Source organism: Halichoeres trimaculatus, unplaced genomic scaffold (genome assembly GCF_033239565.1).
Source record: "Halichoeres trimaculatus isolate MK-OKI-2021-1 unplaced genomic scaffold, fHalTri1.1 fHalTri1_scaffold_2, whole genome shotgun sequence".
NCBI lineage: Eukaryota > Metazoa > Chordata > Actinopteri > Labriformes > Labridae > Halichoeres > Halichoeres trimaculatus.
The window spans coordinates 18,431,307-18,448,524 of NW_027437180.1; the positions used below are offsets into that span (position 1 = coordinate 18,431,307).

General features: G+C 38.8%; 3 protein-coding genes across 3 annotated transcripts; 2 read left to right on the forward strand and 1 right to left on the reverse strand.

Moving 5' to 3' along the window:
* The first annotated feature begins 4,296 nt into the window (after positions 1-4,296).
* LOC141800020 (persephin) lies at positions 4,297-5,181 on the forward strand. The gene is made up of 2 exons (XM_074682480.1): positions 4,297-4,375; positions 4,727-5,181. The coding sequence occupies exons 1-2, from the start codon at positions 4,297-4,299 to the stop codon at positions 5,179-5,181; spliced, it is 534 nt and encodes a 177-aa protein (XP_074538581.1).
* Positions 5,182-6,162: 981 nt separating this feature from the next.
* Positions 6,163-9,612, reverse strand: wdr83 (WD repeat domain containing 83). Its single transcript, XM_074683726.1, has 10 exons — positions 9,447-9,612; positions 9,164-9,279; positions 8,466-8,586; positions 8,232-8,337; positions 8,063-8,111; positions 7,792-7,918; positions 7,618-7,685; positions 7,298-7,406; positions 7,048-7,162; positions 6,163-6,617 (listed from the first exon to the last, which is right to left on the reverse strand). The coding sequence occupies exons 1-10, from the start codon at positions 9,590-9,592 to the stop codon at positions 6,465-6,467; spliced, it is 1,110 nt and encodes a 369-aa protein (XP_074539827.1). The 5' UTR covers positions 9,593-9,612; the 3' UTR covers positions 6,163-6,464.
* A 52-nt stretch (positions 9,613-9,664) lies between these two features.
* Positions 9,665-14,947, forward strand: wdr83os (WD repeat domain 83 opposite strand). Its single transcript, XM_074683738.1, has 4 exons — positions 9,665-9,844; positions 10,829-10,934; positions 11,801-11,898; positions 14,575-14,947. Exons 1-4 carry the CDS (start codon positions 9,795-9,797, stop codon positions 14,639-14,641), a joined length of 321 nt encoding a protein of 106 aa, XP_074539839.1. The 5' UTR covers positions 9,665-9,794; the 3' UTR covers positions 14,642-14,947.
* Positions 14,948-17,218: the final 2,271 nt, after the last annotated feature.

The following is a 17,218-nucleotide window of genomic DNA, read 5'->3' on the forward strand; positions in this document are numbered from 1 at the left end:
GGAGACACAAACACCAACATTCCACATTATGATCAATATGACTTGACCGAGAGGCAGGAACATTATAGGCTAAACCACCTATTACTACTACACCATGGACCTCTAGGGACTCTTCGGTTTTGGCTTGATCTTGGGCTACATTTAGTCCAGTCTGGATTCATGCCTGAGCCTCAGCTGTCTGGCAGACAGTGAACAGAAACACAAAGTGAGTGTGCTGAGTCCAGGGTAGAGGTTAAACCTGAAACCTTCAACAGAAAAGAGAATATCTGATAATCTATAAATATATCAAAGTGGGTGATTTATGTCCATTTTTTTAATAGAAGGGCTAGACACAAAGGAAGCAGCACTTCATAAAAGAAATACTTTTTTTGATGTACGTCTGCTTTCATGAGACAAACAAATAGATGGGCTGAACATGCAGGAATGTGCCAGAGAAGACTGATGGCTGGGAGGAGGAATTCTCTACCCAGAGATCTATGATGCCTTGAAAAAGATTTACAGTAGATGAAAATTCATATGATTGGGATGTTTTTAGAGTGATCTGAAAGCAGGCCTGAGAGAAGAAAAGTTGCAGTGTCACTGTTAGGAAAGACTGGGAGCTAATGGGTGCTGTTATAACTACTATGGTGTTAATAGAGAAGAAAACTGTTACCAGCAATATTGAATTACTTCTAATTAATAATAATACAAATTGTAATAATAATGATAATAATAAAAAAAAATATTTGAATGGCGCCTTTCAGGGCACTCAAGGACACCTCACAATAAAAGAAGTACATTACATTAGTATTTCTTCATTTATTGGAAATTACCTAAACCACAAGAAACAACTGTTGGAATAAAAGTCTACATCAGTCTCCAAAGTCATTTTCGTTAAAACCTTAATGTGTTCCTTAAACAGCTTAAATAGTTTTGTTGCCAAGATTTTAACACATTTAATCTATACATGATAAGTTTCAATCTTTTGAAACTAGCTTATTAGGTTGATGGGTAGTATTAAGGGCTAAAATAGCACAACACCAATAAAAAAAAAATGCACATTGTGTAAAATGTTGAGAAGAACAGATTTGGATGGTTTGCAAATAATTCAAATCATATTTATTTAAAATAGTAATAAAATAGTGCACATGCAACATGTCAAAATGACCACCTGCATTTATGGATGTGTTCACCAGTGTTGGTTTCTGGCCTCTTCTCTTTTGAGAAGAGATTTCTTCAGCTTCTCTGATTCTTATTATATTTTCTTAACTGCAGGTCATGAAATATCCAACCCCTTTGCAATTTTATGCTTGAAGAGCCATTTTCTGAAATTACTGAACTATTTCCTCAACCAGCCTCTTGCAGAGTAGTGAACCTCTTTACATCTTTACTCTGGAGACTCAACCTCTTTTGGAATCCCCCTTTATACCCAGTAAAGTCACAGCTCGATACAGCATGAGGACGATACAGAAAATCTTTTGGATAAAAATGATGCTGTTAGCAGGTTAATGTATATTTCTAAGGCTAACTATCTGAGCGGTCAAGGGGTCTGATTATTAGTGTAAAGTATAGGAGGCATTTTGAAGAGAAAGGTGTCTATTTTTGAAACATCTTGCAGTTTTCAGGTTACCACCAGAAAGCAACTGCTCTGATAAGTTTCCCTTATTACAGAAATTGATTCAACATTCTTTCCATTCCTGTCCCCTGACAGGCCTGAACACCAGACTGCTGCTTCAGACCCTAATCCAAAGGTATTGCTCTATCAACCACTGTATTTCTCCAAGCACCTCCTCCACTTTCCCTCTGACTTTTTATCAGCTGCTTGGCCCTGATCACTCCTGTCTCTCCAAGAGATGGAAGGAATGTTTTCAGGCCCCATGCCCTTTGCTGTTCTTGTTTTCTGTAGAAATAACCGGGAAATGACTCCACTTAAGGATAAATGACTCAAAATTTGTTTTTGACTTCAGCAGAATTAAGATCTGTTTTTTTTTTTTATCATTTAATAAGACCAGGGGGCTGAAATACCTAACAGGCATGAATAATCTTTGTCCAAACTGAACACGTCCAACTCAGCATCACATGAGTCCACAACAACTGCTCTCCCTGATAACTCAAGTCTTGCATATTTATTAAAAACTTGTCAAATTAGTCTTTATTTTTGTTTTAGGTTTGACGCACTGAATATCTCATGTTCCAGTTTTGTCACTGAGTATTGTCCTTTTCATTGAGTTTCATTGCCCAAAACTTGACTTCTAAAGTTGAATCTCGATGTTGCTGTAAATGACAAGAGTAGTAAAAACTATTTATTTTTAATGTTTGTGTGAATTAAAAGTAGCCCAAACAAAAATGAAAACAATCACTCAGTTTTTGAAATAGTTTAAAGAAGCCAGACAAATGGGTTAAAGCCAGACATATTTTATGAACTGGGCTGTTACAAAGGAAGAGCACACTTAAGAATACACTGCCATTCTTCATTTCAAACGTCTAATTTAGTGCAGTCTGAAAACAGAATCCCAGAAAGAGGTGCTGAAATTCCTGGCAGTAAATTCCAGGGTCCACTATTAGTTCAAGATTTAGGAGGGGGTTCTTTGTAATTCATATCAAGGGAGCTAAAATTTAAGAATAATGGCTCTGTTAAAGAGCAATAAATAAACCAAAACTCTCCCTGGACATTGCACATGTCTAAATATAACTAAGAGAAGCCAGGAGTCAGCTTGACTCGCTCTTTTTTATTCTTTACCAATCTACTTTTTTAAAGCTATTTCTCTTTTGATTAATCTTTTTGAATGCTACGTGTCTTTTCTTTTTGCTAATCATAAATATGGTATCACATATCACTGAAATGACTGTTTATCAATGTGTGTTTTTCTTGCACTGTGTAGATCTGGTGATTCAAATTCCAACACATCAGTCTGAGAAAAAACCAAATTGTCTCTTCTGTTTGCCAGGGTCCAATAGACCATGAGTTTGACCCCGTGTGACTGGAGGAATCGCCTCGGTTTAAAACATCAACAGGCAATAAAACTAAGGGAGTTTTTTTTCACAACCTGTGTCCTCAGAAGGTCCAGGGCAAGAACAGCCTGTAATACCTGCACTGTAATCCTTAAGAGAAGATGCACCTTATTAAACTGCTGGTTCATAGCTAGTTTTTCCCACCTAAAGGCTTAGATTGATTTTTTTTTTTTCAAGTTTTATAATCATAAAAATAAATAGAAGACTGAACCCTGTATCAGTCAGTTTTTTGCTCAGACCACAACTCATGGGCAAAAGTTTTCACTGAAAGTGAGGTGTTCTGGGTCCACCTATTTCTCAGCCAATCGTTGGCTCTTTGATTGTTAAATCAGGGGGGGTTGTGAGCATTTCTACTGCATTACCTGCAAGGTAAAACTGCCATTTTGAGTGGTTTTAAGAAAATGCATTTTGTTACAAACTCCAAATTCCATTCACCACCTGTTTGGGCCCTATAACTGTTACATAATGCATATTCTACATATTCTACATGTCAGACACACATAGCGGTAGAAATCCCCCAATTTATGGACCAGCTCAAGGAGACGAGTCGGCCATTATGGAATGTCTGCTGAAACTGGGCCTGTTGTGTTCTAATAATAACCTCACATTGCTTTTTGTCTCTGTTTAACCTTTTCAAGTACATTCTGCTTCCTTATGTCATGTCACAGAGGTACACAACAAGAGAAGAGACAGGAACCGAGCTGTACAACAGAGGCCCATATTAGCTCATAGTACAGTGAGTCATCCAGCATTTTTCAACCCTCCATCGCACGGTTTCCTTACTTACAGCATGCATCATTTCCATATTGATAAAGTTTTGCCAAAGAATTTAGTTCTGTGCTGTCTCATTGCCCATCTCCACATCCGTGTCCATCCTGCTTCATCTACTTAATCATGCATTACACAAACCTCTCAGCATCATCAATATGACATCGTCGTCCACTTATAAAGAGCCCCAAAAACTTCTGGGAATCCAGCATCCTCTGGAAAACATCTGGGGGAAACGAAACAATAATCCTGTGATTTACACCAATTAGATAATCCCAACAGGACAAATTCTGGGTCAAGCGCCCGCCTGCCCTCCTACACTCCCTGTCAAGTTCAGGTGAGGGGATAGTCTGCTGGCGAGTAACGGGTTAGTGCACGTCTGTCTCATCCTTTCAACCCCCCTTTATCTCCGGGGGCTATATATTGGAGGTTGCAACTCGTCTGCATCTTGAGCATCACTTGCACCCGCACGAACACTAACACACACGTGTTTGGTTCACGTAGAGAGACGTCTCAGACGAAGAGCAGGCTGCAACCATGAGGTCCCTGTTGAAGCTGGTTGTGATTCTGTTTTGCATCCGAAGGGGAGAGGGCCACTGGCTGAGGTCACTGTTGGGTAAGTTCTCCCATGAAGGAGGTTCATGACCTTTGACCTTTCTATTAAAATATGATTTCTGCTTGCTTAGACAGCTGTTTGTTAAATGTTTCTAATCAATCTGAATACCAGCTGAAGTGTAAAGTCAATAAATTGTGAAAAAGTTGTGTAGCTTTTTTTTTTAATCTTAAGGGAAAATGAGATTTTCAAACCTTCATGCAACTTTCACATAACATTCAAATTTGATTTGCTGAAACAAAATTACAACTTAATCCCGGATGCATTATTGTAGAAACTTAAATTGTATTTCTACTTGTAACATTATCCCAATTATTTCTAGAAAAATGTAAAGATATTTTTGGCTTTTTCTAGATCAGACACAAGCAACTGGATCTCCTGACACATCAACAAACTTGGACAACACAAGAATAAATCCAGCTATAGAAGAGGGCCCAACAAAAGCTTCCAGAGATGACCCATCACCTTTTCCCATGATTCGCTCCCGCCGATCCACCCTTGACTCTCAGTGTGGCCTGCGCTCCATCTTGCTGCAGGTCAGAGACCTCGGGCTGGGCTACGACTCAGATGAGACTGTCCTCTTTAAATACTGCAGCGGGATGTGTCCCCATGCTCGCTCTAACCACGACCTCACTCTCACCAACCTGTTGCTGAGTGGGGTACTCCCTCAACCTGCGCCTGGGGAGCTGTGGCACAACGTACCCTGCTGCAGGCCCACCCACCATGAGGACATGGCCTTCCTCGACAACTCTCACCGCTGGCACAAGGTGGAGAAGCTGTCAGCGGCAGGCTGCAGCTGTGTTGGATAGACAGCCAAGCGTAGATGGTTTGTGAGGATGACTTTGCTGGCAGGTTCTCTTGTAAAGTTGGTATCTGAAGATTTTCCTTCCATTCCATTCATTCAGTGAAGAAGCTAAAATCTATTTTTATTTTTGGGTGGAAAACCTCATGGATCAGATTTTGTAGATTCAAGAGTTTCCATGGGCATCAAGTTAAGACTTACTTCCACTTCCTTAAAAAGATTTAACAAACATCAGTGATAACAAGCTAAAATGTTAGCGTCTTTTCTTCATTCACGAACAGTTTACATGCTGGTTAAAGGAGGTTTTTCTCTGATATTGTAAAAGCATTTCTGGGCTAATTCTGAGAAGGGAAAACCAAGCAAAGACAAGATTTTAAAAACAAGTACTTGACTACTTTTGTAAACAAGCTGATTGTTTTACATTTGAATTTTTAGTTTAACTTTGGGGTTGTATACAGAATGTATCATGCATACGAAGCTGTGTAAATCTAAACACAGCCGAGTGAAGCTCTTTGAAATTCAGACGCATTTGACTTAAGCAGACCAGCCTTGTAGACAAAAGAAATGTATTTATGTAAGATAAGTTATTTATTTATTTGTTTGTTTCCTTTATATTAAGCTGATTAATTTATTTTGCATATCTTGAATATTTGTATATTAAGATCTTAATAAAGATAAACTTTTACAGAACAAAACAGAGTTGGTTGAAGTGACATTATTGACCAGATTTAGAGCACAGCCTCCCTCAGGAAATGGTTTTGGCCCATGGTGTGAATGAAACTATGCTTTTAGACATTTTATTTATAAAAAGTGAAAGAAATAAAGAATAAATTACTAATTACTGGTGAAATCATAGTAGTAATAATGAATCCCCTTGTCCCACTTTGAGAACCACTGAACAAAAAGAGAAAAAAAATTGTTTTGGTATTTAAACAGAAATTGTTTATTATTCAATACAAAAGTATATTTATTTTGTAATGGTATGACATGCAATTTAAAAATTCAGATGCACAAAATATACATCTATAAAATTTCAATTTAACTTTCTCCCCAAATTGTCACAGTATCAGTAGCATATGTTCAATAATTGTCTCCCCAGAGCCAAATCTTTCCTGAGCTAATATTCATAATGACCTGCATCAACCCTGTGTGTCTCTGTAGCTCAGTTTCATCCCAAATCAAATTTACTCTGATTGAACTTCCCACACAAGCCTTTTATGAGTCCCATGTCTGGCTGCTGAGTTTACAAAGACATGTTATGGGGAATAGGAATTTGACCTGAAGGAGATGCTATGTGGTCATAGCATCCTCTGTGTCTTCGAGCTCTGCCCCCCACACCTGGACACGTCCCTCCATGGCTGTGAGGAGGCAGGTCTCAGTGGGGTGGAAGGACAATGACTGGACGACAGCTTTTCCTACGGGTAATTTCAAGGACAAAGAACCCTGGAGGTAAAAAAAAAATAAGACAAAGAAATGAAATATTTTAGAGAAATAAATTGACATTGCTTGAATTTTAGAAAGCTGGAGTTTCAGGATATCCATGTTTCTACTCTTGTGAAGTACCAAGCCAACTATTTGCAGTGTGTGAAATCAGAACTGAGAATAATGTAGCCACCTAGTAACAGTGTTGCTTCCATCACTCTCCTCTTGCAGAGCTTTAGATTGATGAATGTACACTTATTTGTACTTCATGAAAAGAAGCACTATAAAACCAAATCTAAAAAAAGTTTCATTTTTCTAACTCCCAACCATTTTTATCTCCCCCTGTCATGATCACTTGACCTCAGTTGCTCTGCTGAGCATGTTCAGCTGAAAAAATCTCACCCCCTGTGGCTTTAAATGCACATGACAACAAAAGTAACCAGACAACTACCTCCACCAGGTCCCAACAGTAGACGTGTCCATCCTCTGAGCAGCTCAGGACGTGGGTGTCTTTACTAGACAGGCAGCAGTCCAACTTATAGCCCTTCATCTTATGTCCTTTATACCTGAGCGAAACAAGCATGTGACACACACATAAAAACTTAAAACTTGACATTTAAACAGTTCTAATATATGCTTGGTTGTATCATTGAACACCTTAAGATGAAGTTCTTGTATAAAAAGGAATGACAAGTACTCACTCCCCCAACATTTCCCCTGTGCTCTTGTCCAGTAATCTAACTGTTGAATCCAGACTGGAGGTCAGGGTGCATTGACCGTCCTGACTAAAACACACACATGTGATGGGACCTGAAACATACCCAGAGATGCATTTATACACAAATTACAGTGCCCTTTCTTTTCAATATTGTTTGCAGTGTCCTGGTTTCATTTCCCCAATTATAAATAGATATTCTTAGTGTTGTAATGTTACCATTAAATACATTACTTCCACTGAAGCAATTTTCTTTACTGCTTGTCATTATTGTTTTCTGTTTTTAATACATATAAATCTACTAACTGCTGATGAAGTCAACATGCAGTTGTCCCATTCTCAGGTCATAGCGCCTCACTCTGCCATCCACTGACCTGAAAACAAGAGAAATATTTTAAGCACAGTGTAATAACATTTTGATATCACTCCGAAATGTAAATAACAGATTTTTCCGATGGCATTGTGATTGACTGTGCTGACCCTGTTAGTAGCTCATGTTGTACAACTTTCAGGCTGCTGACACTGTCCCGAGCCTCGTCTAAGATCTGTATGGGTTCAAATCTTCTGGATCTGGTGTCCCAGCACCGAACTGTCCCATCTATAGAGCCTGAGTGAAGGGTAGGTTAAAACATGACAGAAATTTTAACTTCAGTCTCTAGATCACAGGATATTTCCCAGGACATACATCGTCCTACCCAGTAATGATTGATGAATTCTGTATTGTAAGAATATTTTCTGCAGGAAAACTTACCAGACAACATGACAGTTGCCTCCTCGTTGAACTGAACACAGTTGACTTTCTGCAAGTAGAACATTTAACATTAATTAAAAGTTAAAAAAGCAAAAGCTTAAGTAAAATGGAGAAACATTAAAAAGACAGAAAAATATCCTGAAATATAGATTGAAAGTGCAGAACTGACCCCCGCATGTCCTCTGAGTTTGCGTGTGACCTGGCCTGTTGCGACGTCCCACAGAATCACTGTCTTATCAGAGCTACAGGAGCAAATCTGGCTGTTGTCGTAAGAACTATTGAAACAACAAGCAAGAAAACACTTTTTTAAATTTTAGTGAAGATGTCTCTTCAGATATTCTTATTTAGCTTTTATGGATGTGACATTTATGAGTAGTTCAGACAGTCTTGCCATTTTCCTCACCTGTCAGCATCCAGGACCTCGTATCCATGGCCACTGTATGTCTTGAGTAGGGTCCCTCTGCTTACACTCCAGAGCTTTAGAGATTTGTCACTGCCACAAGACAGCAGGTAGTTCCCATCGGCTAAACAAGCAGGCATAAGACAGAGGGAGGCAATAAAAAATATTTCATGAACAAGTTACATCCATAATGTAAACAGTAAAAGAGCTTTGGAAGAAGAACTGTTAAAAATATCAATTTATATATCATGATTATCATGATTATATGAACATTAACGGTTGTGGCAACGGATTGGACACCTGTGTTTACTAATCTAGCATTCCTAACATACTCAGCAAAGCTCCTTCTCGAGACCCACATATGTTCAGCAAGATGCTCTGCTTCTTGAGCTGTAGACAGTGTTGAGAGTAATGTATCTTATGGAGTAGGAGCGCCCTCTGATGGACAAAGATTGAGTAAAACAATTTATAAACCAAACAAATACCATTAACTGAAGTTCTGTAATTTTAAGATTGATTTTGAAGACACCCAGTTAAAGGTTATCTTTAGGGTGCTGTGAGAAATATTTTAATATATTCAGCTGGATCTGTCCTCTGACAAACAAGCTTAAAAGTATTAAAAATAGCATTAGAGATACTCCCAGCAAAAACAAAGAACAAAAATTGGTTATCAGGCATGCCACTTGCGACTCATCCTGTACCATTGAAGCGAACAGCCCTGACAGCTCCTTGTTGACAATCAATGGTCCTGAGTAGGTGTTTGGGGAGTTGAGGAGCCTCAGGTTTGGGCTGGGGGAACGCCATGACAAAATCTGTGCTGAAAACATAATAAAAATAAAAAAAGACAACAGCAAACACCATTACCATGGGAAGTTTTCCGACAAGATTCGTTTGCAGTACAGGAGCATGGGGGAAGTTTAGACAAAACTAGCATTCAATAAGTTGAAACCAAACATTTCCTACTTGAAGCATTTTTTTACTCACTTCAAGGTTAAACGTGTTTCCAGTGGATTAACATTTTGGTACCATGTAGCAGTTAATAAAACTGTTTTGTTTATATGACGGTCTCCTCTGGTTTCTGTAGTATTCACTTGCCGGTGTGCGCAATGCACATTGGGAAAAAGAGTCATGTCAAAATAAAAGTCTACAATTCCACTAACATGTTACATCTTGGATGAAAGATGAGCACTTGCTTTTATTTTGAAATTACCCGGAAGTGATCCCCCCTTTCCCCTGCTCCATTCATGAGAAGCTTTATCAGCTGTCTTACTGTCAGCGAAGTTGAAAATTCTCGTCAATTGGAGGCAGTCGAAGCTTTGATTTGACTCAAATATGTCTTCCAACAACATGGCAGATCCAAGGAGGCAAAATAAGATTCTAAGGTGAGGATTTCATGAAGAAAAAAGGACGTTATTCATGATGGTAATTTCTCAGCACTTTAGCCTGGGTAACGTAAGCTAACAGCTAACGTGCTAACCTTTAACACAATTCTTGGGGAAAGCTTAAAGAGATTAGCGGAAGATTTATTTAACGTCGACAATATACGTATAAACCTACAAATAAGTGTAACTTACTGTGCAATTTATAGTTGTTATCGCATGTTAGTTGATTATTAGCAGCTTGTATTAATAGAAGTTGAACGTTTCTCATGTATGTTAACACCCCTGTGGAGCAGGCTTCTGCTTTTTAACACGTAAAAAATTTGTGCGATAGGAAGCCTATACCCTCATGAATGAAAAATGAACTCAATCCTAGTTGCTGTTTAAGTAAGCCTCCAATGTATAAACCCGGCTCATAACGAGTCCATGCCCAAGTTGTTTTGTAAGTGGAAAAAAACGTCAAGTTACAAATTATAAAACACCAGTTCTAAGTTTTTAATTGATTCAAAACAGACCACAGTTTATTAGGTTTATGTTCATATACTTTATCATAGTCTTGGCTTTTTCAATGCTACAATCGTATCATAAGTGGTATGGTTTGTAGGCTAATAAAGTTCTTAAAAAATTCCCAATCAATACTGCTCACTGCGTCACTACTCAACAGATATTTGTGGTGTTTTTAACAATACCGTTCCAGGGCTTAACCTTTAAAGGCTTTTGTATTTTTCAGTAGATATTGTGATTTGTTATTGAGGATTATTTTGCATTACAGCACATCACTTATTGCAAGACAATTGTATAGTATAGCATAGTAAAGTGTAGTATAGTATAGTGATATTGTGTGCTGTATCATACAAAGTATGGTGAGAAATTTTCTGCAATTCCCTTCCTATACTTTCAAAGTAGGTGAACTGCGGTTTGGGGGAGTCAGCTGTTCATCTCATCAATTGCAGTTCATTGTTTGTTTTGGTTGTATTTTTTTTCCAGATACAAACCCCCCAGCACAGAGACCAACCCCACCCTGGAGGACCCCACACCTGACTACATGAACCTGCTAGGCATGATTTTCAGCATGTGTGGGCTAATGCTGAAGGTGACCCAAGCACACACACACACACACAGACAGACACACACACACACACACACACACACACACACACACACACACACACACACACACACACACACAAACAGACAGACACACACACACACAGACACACACACAGACACACACACACACACACACACACACACACACACACACACACACACACACACACACACACTGTTTGACTCCAACCTCTCCCTGATCCTCAGTCTCTGCAAGGTTTTATATGTGTGTTCCACAATAAAGGGATGAATGGTAGACCTTGGTCCAGCCCAGTCAGTCCATTTAGAAGATTAAAGGTAAACTCACCTTTAGATGAAAGGATGAAGGGAAGCTTTTGACATTGGCCACAGTGGACACAAAAATGAAACAAAAGGGGGAGATCCGCAGGCCCAAGGGGCATCCCAGTATAATAGCGTGTCATTTGTTTAATTGACTTACTCTGCATCTACAAAGAACTTCTTCTCTTTCTCTCAATACAAACAACTTTTCCAGGAACTTTTTCAGAGTTCATTCATTGAAACTGAAGGTGAATTTGAGGGTTGCACATTTTTAAAAACAAAGGCTTCCGTGTGAATAACAGGTTGGGGACAACTGGGTTGGGGATACACCATGATATGGAAGCTAGCAGCTGTAAATTATCACAAGCGCAAACTAAACCAAAATGGAAATTGATCCAGTGCCGTTAGTCAACTCTGCTGGGGTGTCAACTGTTAATTAAATTTGCATCTCCAAAGCAAACCTTAAGCCATGTTCCTTTTTGACTTTGACTGCCTTGAGCTGTGCCATTGTATTAATATCAGTTTTGGCTCTTTCAACTGGCTAACCTTTTTTATGTCTACGTGTTTCAGCTGAAGTGGTGTGCCTGGATTGCCGTGTACTGCTCTTTCATCAGCTTTGCAAACTCAAGAAGCTCAGAGGACACTAAACAGATGATGAGCAGCTTCATGTGAGTATCAAGGGTTTATTCATGAAGGAGTCGCTGTTTTTATTAATCAGCCCTGAGCACTATATGCAACCATGGATTACTTAAAAATTTACTTTCTTTAACATAAATCAGCCAAATAAGCCAATTTGCTAATCTGTTGAGCAGCATCGTAGAAAAACCTTTTCATTAGGTTAAGCTCCCTTTTCCCTCGAAACATCTATGACTTCACTTTTTTTTGGAACTCCTAAAAAGAAATTAAACCTCTTCAACACCACTGTCTGTTGTGTAAAAAAAAATCAAACCCATCACTTAGTGGTGTCCTATATGTATTATGAGCTTTTTTTTGTCAATAGAGGGATGTAAGAGCTTTTTCTGGTGACAACATAAGTATCTTTCCAGTGTTATTCTTATAAAAAATGAATTCTCCAAATTTTTAAAGAATGATGTCACTAAGAGCTACTTTTAGCCTTAGGATACTTTGTGAATATGGGCCTAGGTCTGTAGTTTGTTGTATTTAACAAACAAACTAGTCTCCTGTATCCTGTTTACATGTCAGGATCTGATTTCTGTCTCCACATGATCCCATTTCTCTTTTGCCAGACAAAATAGAAACAAGGTTACACACACACACACACACACACACACACACACACACACACACACACACACACACACACACACACACACACACACACACACAAGCACACTCAGTGTAGTGTACATAAAGTCGGGAGAAATAATGTTGCAACCACCACCAGAAATGCAGGAAAAAAGGGTTTTTAGCGCTCCCAGGGCACCACAATGCCGCCCCCCCTCCAATTGAAACTGAAAACCTTGGGGGATGCTGTCAGTGCCAGCTTCAGCTGCTGTTTGATAAAGTAATCCATTTTGATCCTGAATATGTAAATATTAAAAAAAATACCAGAATCTCTCTTTTAAAATATAACAAAATGTCTCAGCACAGTGAGCTGCATTTTACCAAAAGGGCTGTACTGAGAGGATTATATCAAGGAGACTAGAAGAAAGGATAAAAAAGATGAAACAAGTGCTGCCTGACCTCTTACAGAGGAGACAGTTCAAATGTTTATTTTACCTTTGTTAAACCTAAAGGTTGGAGACAATGCAATTCATGAGAGAACAGTGGAAACTATCAAGGTTTCTTCGGCATGTGCCCCTCTAAACCTTGATGTGGAGATTCTAGAGTCCAAATGTTTTTTCCAACTCTTAAGAGCCCAAGAACATGCTGTGTCTTTATGTTAGAGTCCTGAATTATGCAGATTTCAAACTGTAGGTTAGACTTGTGTCTGTCTGCTACTGGTGCTTAGATGAGCCAGCTCTAATGCCCAAAAGCTTTTAACTGTCTGACCTCCAGAGGTGGGACATTTCCATTTGCTTATAAAAGACTACTACAACAGGGCACCCGTCCAGGCCTCACAGACTGATTCACAATGAGGAGAAACCTTCTGAGCCAATCGTCTAGATGAGGTTGCATGGAGACAAGCTTGATGCTCTCATAGTTTCGTAACGCAAGATGTTTGGCTCAGCATTTAATGTTAGACGGTGAACTAAATGCTCCTTCCTGGCACCTGGTTCAAGGCCAGTTTCAGGACATTTGTCAGTAGCCAAGATATAATGAGAGTATCTCTGTGCTATTAAACAAGGGTGAGTGCTGATAAAATATGAAAGAGCTGTGCCTTCCTACATGCGTGGATGACTAAAGCCTCTCAGGGACTTTTGTATATGTTTAAGCTTCATGGTGTGATTACATGCCAGCTATTCAGAAAGAAATGTGTTGAAGAAACAAATGCAAAGATTAGAGACGCGTACACATCATTAATGGCTTTTGCCAAAACACAGAGGTCTGCTTCCAGCCCTAAAAAAAGGTTATTTTAGAGATGAACTATGAAAATCAAAGCCAAGTCTGTTTTTTGATAAAACAATTTATCCAAAAGCTAACTTATCTTGCAATGTTTATTTGCACGACTTGTTTCTAATTTTTAGTTTGAGTGGGCTCTTCTTTGAAGTCCTTCTTTTAATTTCACTGGAACATTTCTTGCAAACTGGATCTCACTGATCTTCCACTCAGTGAGAGTGTAATACTCCCACATTGCCATGCTTCATGATTAAAAAAACATCTCTGACTTGAATTGGCAGTAATTAATTGGTATAACAAAGATACATGAATTGATTAGATAAAGAGAAACATTTGCCACTAACGCAGATGAAACAATGTCTGTCCACAAAGCAATTATTGTTCGACACAGGTGTTTCACTGATGCATTATAGTCATAGTAAAGCTCAAAGAGCAACAAGACACACCTTAAAAGCAAAAAACAAACAAACAAACAAACAAACAAACAAACCAAAAAAACTATCAGCCCTTTTAATCTTCCAAGGCCAATAATTGGTCCCCCACCTATATTACCACTAAGTGTTCATTGGTTTGGGGTAGATTGTTCATACAAGGCCATCAGAAGTAAAAACACTGACCACTTAACTTATAACTTATTAACAAGAGATAAAATAACAAATAAGAGCTTGAATAAATGGAGATAAAGACAGAAAATTGTAAAGGGAAGAGTTTTGAGAAAAGGTTAAGAAGTCTGCTAGGAAATAATGAACTTTAAATTTTATGAAAGTGATCAGGACCTTAGCTGAAGCTCCTCTTGAGATGACGTTTCGTCCCTTTCTCTCCAGGCTCTCCATCTCAGCTGTCGTGATGTCATACCTCCAGAACCCACAGCCAATGTCGCCGCCATGGTAACCCAGGGTCAATCACAGAAGAGCCACGAAATCTAAATTGGGTATGTTTTAAGTTAATGATGAATCAACGGATTGGCCTTCCGGCTATCATGGAGGAAAAACAGAGATGGAGAGAAGGATATTAAAGCAGACATAGAGAGGAGAGCGAAAACAGATGGACACTGCATCGACAAAGAGATCAAATGGTCTCTGACTGCACTCTGATGTTTTCCTCTTTTTTTAACCTTTTCTACATTTAATTGTTGATGAAAAATGTTACTCTCTGATTTGCTGAAATGTTGCAGGAGGTCGTAAATAAAGTTGTATGGTTTTAAAAGAGAGCGGTTACTCTTATTTCAAATAGAGGGAAACAACACAACTTTCAATTTTTCAATTTTTCAAATTTAACTTTTTTTTTTTTACTTAAAAATACTTTTTGTGTCATCTTAAAGCTCACATTAGTCTGACTGAGGCGTGTCTGAAGAAAAGCAAAAACCAACAATGACGGTCACATTAAGGTGCCTGTTAAATTTCCACATCACTGAATAACCTTGAGTCAGCATCCAGGGAGTCCTACAACACATATCCAATTAACAGAAAGGAGATAGAAGAAAAACCATTGCTTATTGTACACTCATTTCCTTTTACATTTTTACGGAGATCTCTATGCACACTTTTTACCTACATATACAACTTGATCCTTTTTAAATATACATAAAGTACATAATAGATTTTAAAAGTTCAGACTGATAAGTCTCTGTAAGAAATTTTGTAGATTTTATGAAGTTGAAGAACTTGGCGATTTTGGTCATATCTACAAAAAAGTACAGATTTTTGTGATTGAAAACCAGAGTCCTCTGGAATAACACTGGTTTGGGAAAAAAGCTGGTTATCTAGGACAAGAGCCAGGATTTTGACAGGTTTGTAGGCATTAAGCCTAAGTTTGAAGTTTAAGTTGGTTTAAAGCCTGCAAAAGATCTCCTCTGACTTAGAGGAATCTGTATCATTTACGCTGTCATTCATTTGATAACTTTAGTTGTTTGTAATGGAAATCAGGGATCCAAAAGAATTCCTAGAAGTAATCAAAAATAGGATTTCCAATGCAGAAAGGTCCAACTTTTGAAAATTATGTTCCGTTATACACTTGTAGCATGGTTTGGGCTTCCTTATCAAGAATTAAAACATCAATGTGGGTGCTTTCAGTCTGTGGTACTGCTTTAGCCGAGGTACTGTCATAGCAGCCTTTTACAGATCTGTCTTTTGAAGTTGAGAGTTTCATATCTTTCTCTTGATTCCTGATGGGGGGTTTGCTTGCCAGTCCAGCACAGTAATATGGTGGCTAATAGACTGTTTGGTGTGGGGGCTGTGGGCAGGTGCAAAGTCCTGTTTGAAAAATAAATGTCAGCAGAAGGAAGCATAAAGTGCTCTTAAGTCTCCTGGTAAATGGCTGCATTGATTCTGGACTTGAGAAAGCACAGTTGACCAACACCGGCAGATAAGGTGGCACCTCAGACCATCACCGACTGCAGAAACTTCTGCCCTTACTTCAAACACCTTGGATTCTGTGCATCTTCACTTTTTACCAGACTCTGGGATCTCGATTTCCAATACGAAAATAAAAAACAAACTTCCATTTGAAGAGGACCTTGGACCACTGTGCAATAATCCATTTCTTTTTCTTTTATCCTAGGTCAGACTTTTCTGACACTGTCCCAGGTTTAAGAGTTGCTTGTTACCAACAATGCAACAGTTAAAGACCCCCTCCTGAAGACGTCTGTGAATTGTTGCTATTGACAGCCTAAGTGATAATACAGTTTAATTTATAATATGACCCTAACCCTAACCCTAACCCTAACCCGTTTATGAACCTAAAGGCTATTTACAGTTTTCAGGAGGTCTGAAGAATAAGTCCTGAACTGTTTACCTTTTTGAACAGAAATCTATCACATCTGAGTTTTCAGTGAGCACATTTTCGTTTTATATATATGTCACGTAATCTAGTGGTAATTTTCCTCTCAACTCTGCTCAGGACTTGTCACCAAACACAAACTCAAACACACACTACATCTTCACATCTGCTCTTTCTCCTTCATCACGCACACTCAGCAGTAACTGCTTGTATATGTGTGTGCTGATGTTGGACATGGAGCTGGAGAGTCAGCTGCATGTGACACTGATTTAGTGACATATAACTCATGTCCCCTCAGGCTTGGCTCTGCCTCACACACAGAGCTGCACACTGCAGCTACATTTCCAGCAAACTGCTCTGGATTTTCTCCTCAATTTTTCCTGACTCACTCTGTTTACTCTCTTTTTTTCATCCCATTGTTCTCATTTCTGAACCAGTCCATCCCAGTCATAATGCTGTGTTTGTTGTTGATTGCTATCACTGGAGAGGATATTGAATTTGTCTGAGTCAGCAGTTATCACCTGAATTGATCTGTGTAATTTGGATATTAAAAACTGCCACTGTTTGCTGAATGTAGATCTGGAGTTCAGTGGGTGACGGGCTGGAGGCGATTTTTTAATTAAATGCAATCTCCATATTCTGCTCTGCTGGGCCAGACTGCAGGAAAACAAGCCTCTTTCTCATGCTGTG

Excerpts from the sequence above, each read along its gene's own strand:
- wdr83 (XM_074683726.1), bottom strand. The coding sequence starts at position 9,592 with ATGACTCTTTTTCCCAATGTGCATTGCGCACACCGGCAAGTGAATACT. Across the intron at positions 8,338-8,465 it reads GAGGTCCTGGATGCTGACAG|TTCTTACGACAACAGCCAGA; the intron begins GTGAGGAAAATG and ends TTGTTTCAATAG. Across the intron at positions 8,112-8,231 it reads AACTCAGAGGACATGCGGGG|AAAGTCAACTGTGTTCAGTT; the intron begins GTCAGTTCTGCA and ends TTCTACTTGCAG.
- LOC141800020 (XM_074682480.1), top strand. The coding sequence starts at position 4,297 with ATGAGGTCCCTGTTGAAGCTGGTTGTGATTCTGTTTTGCATCCGAAGG. Across the intron at positions 4,376-4,726 it reads CTGGCTGAGGTCACTGTTGG|ATCAGACACAAGCAACTGGA; the intron begins GTAAGTTCTCCC and ends GGCTTTTTCTAG.
- wdr83os (XM_074683738.1), top strand. The coding sequence starts at position 9,795 with ATGTCTTCCAACAACATGGCAGATCCAAGGAGGCAAAATAAGATTCTA. Across the intron at positions 9,845-10,828 it reads AGGCAAAATAAGATTCTAAG|ATACAAACCCCCCAGCACAG; the intron begins GTGAGGATTTCA and ends TTTTTTTTCCAG. Across the intron at positions 11,899-14,574 it reads CAGATGATGAGCAGCTTCAT|GCTCTCCATCTCAGCTGTCG; the intron begins GTGAGTATCAAG and ends CTTTCTCTCCAG.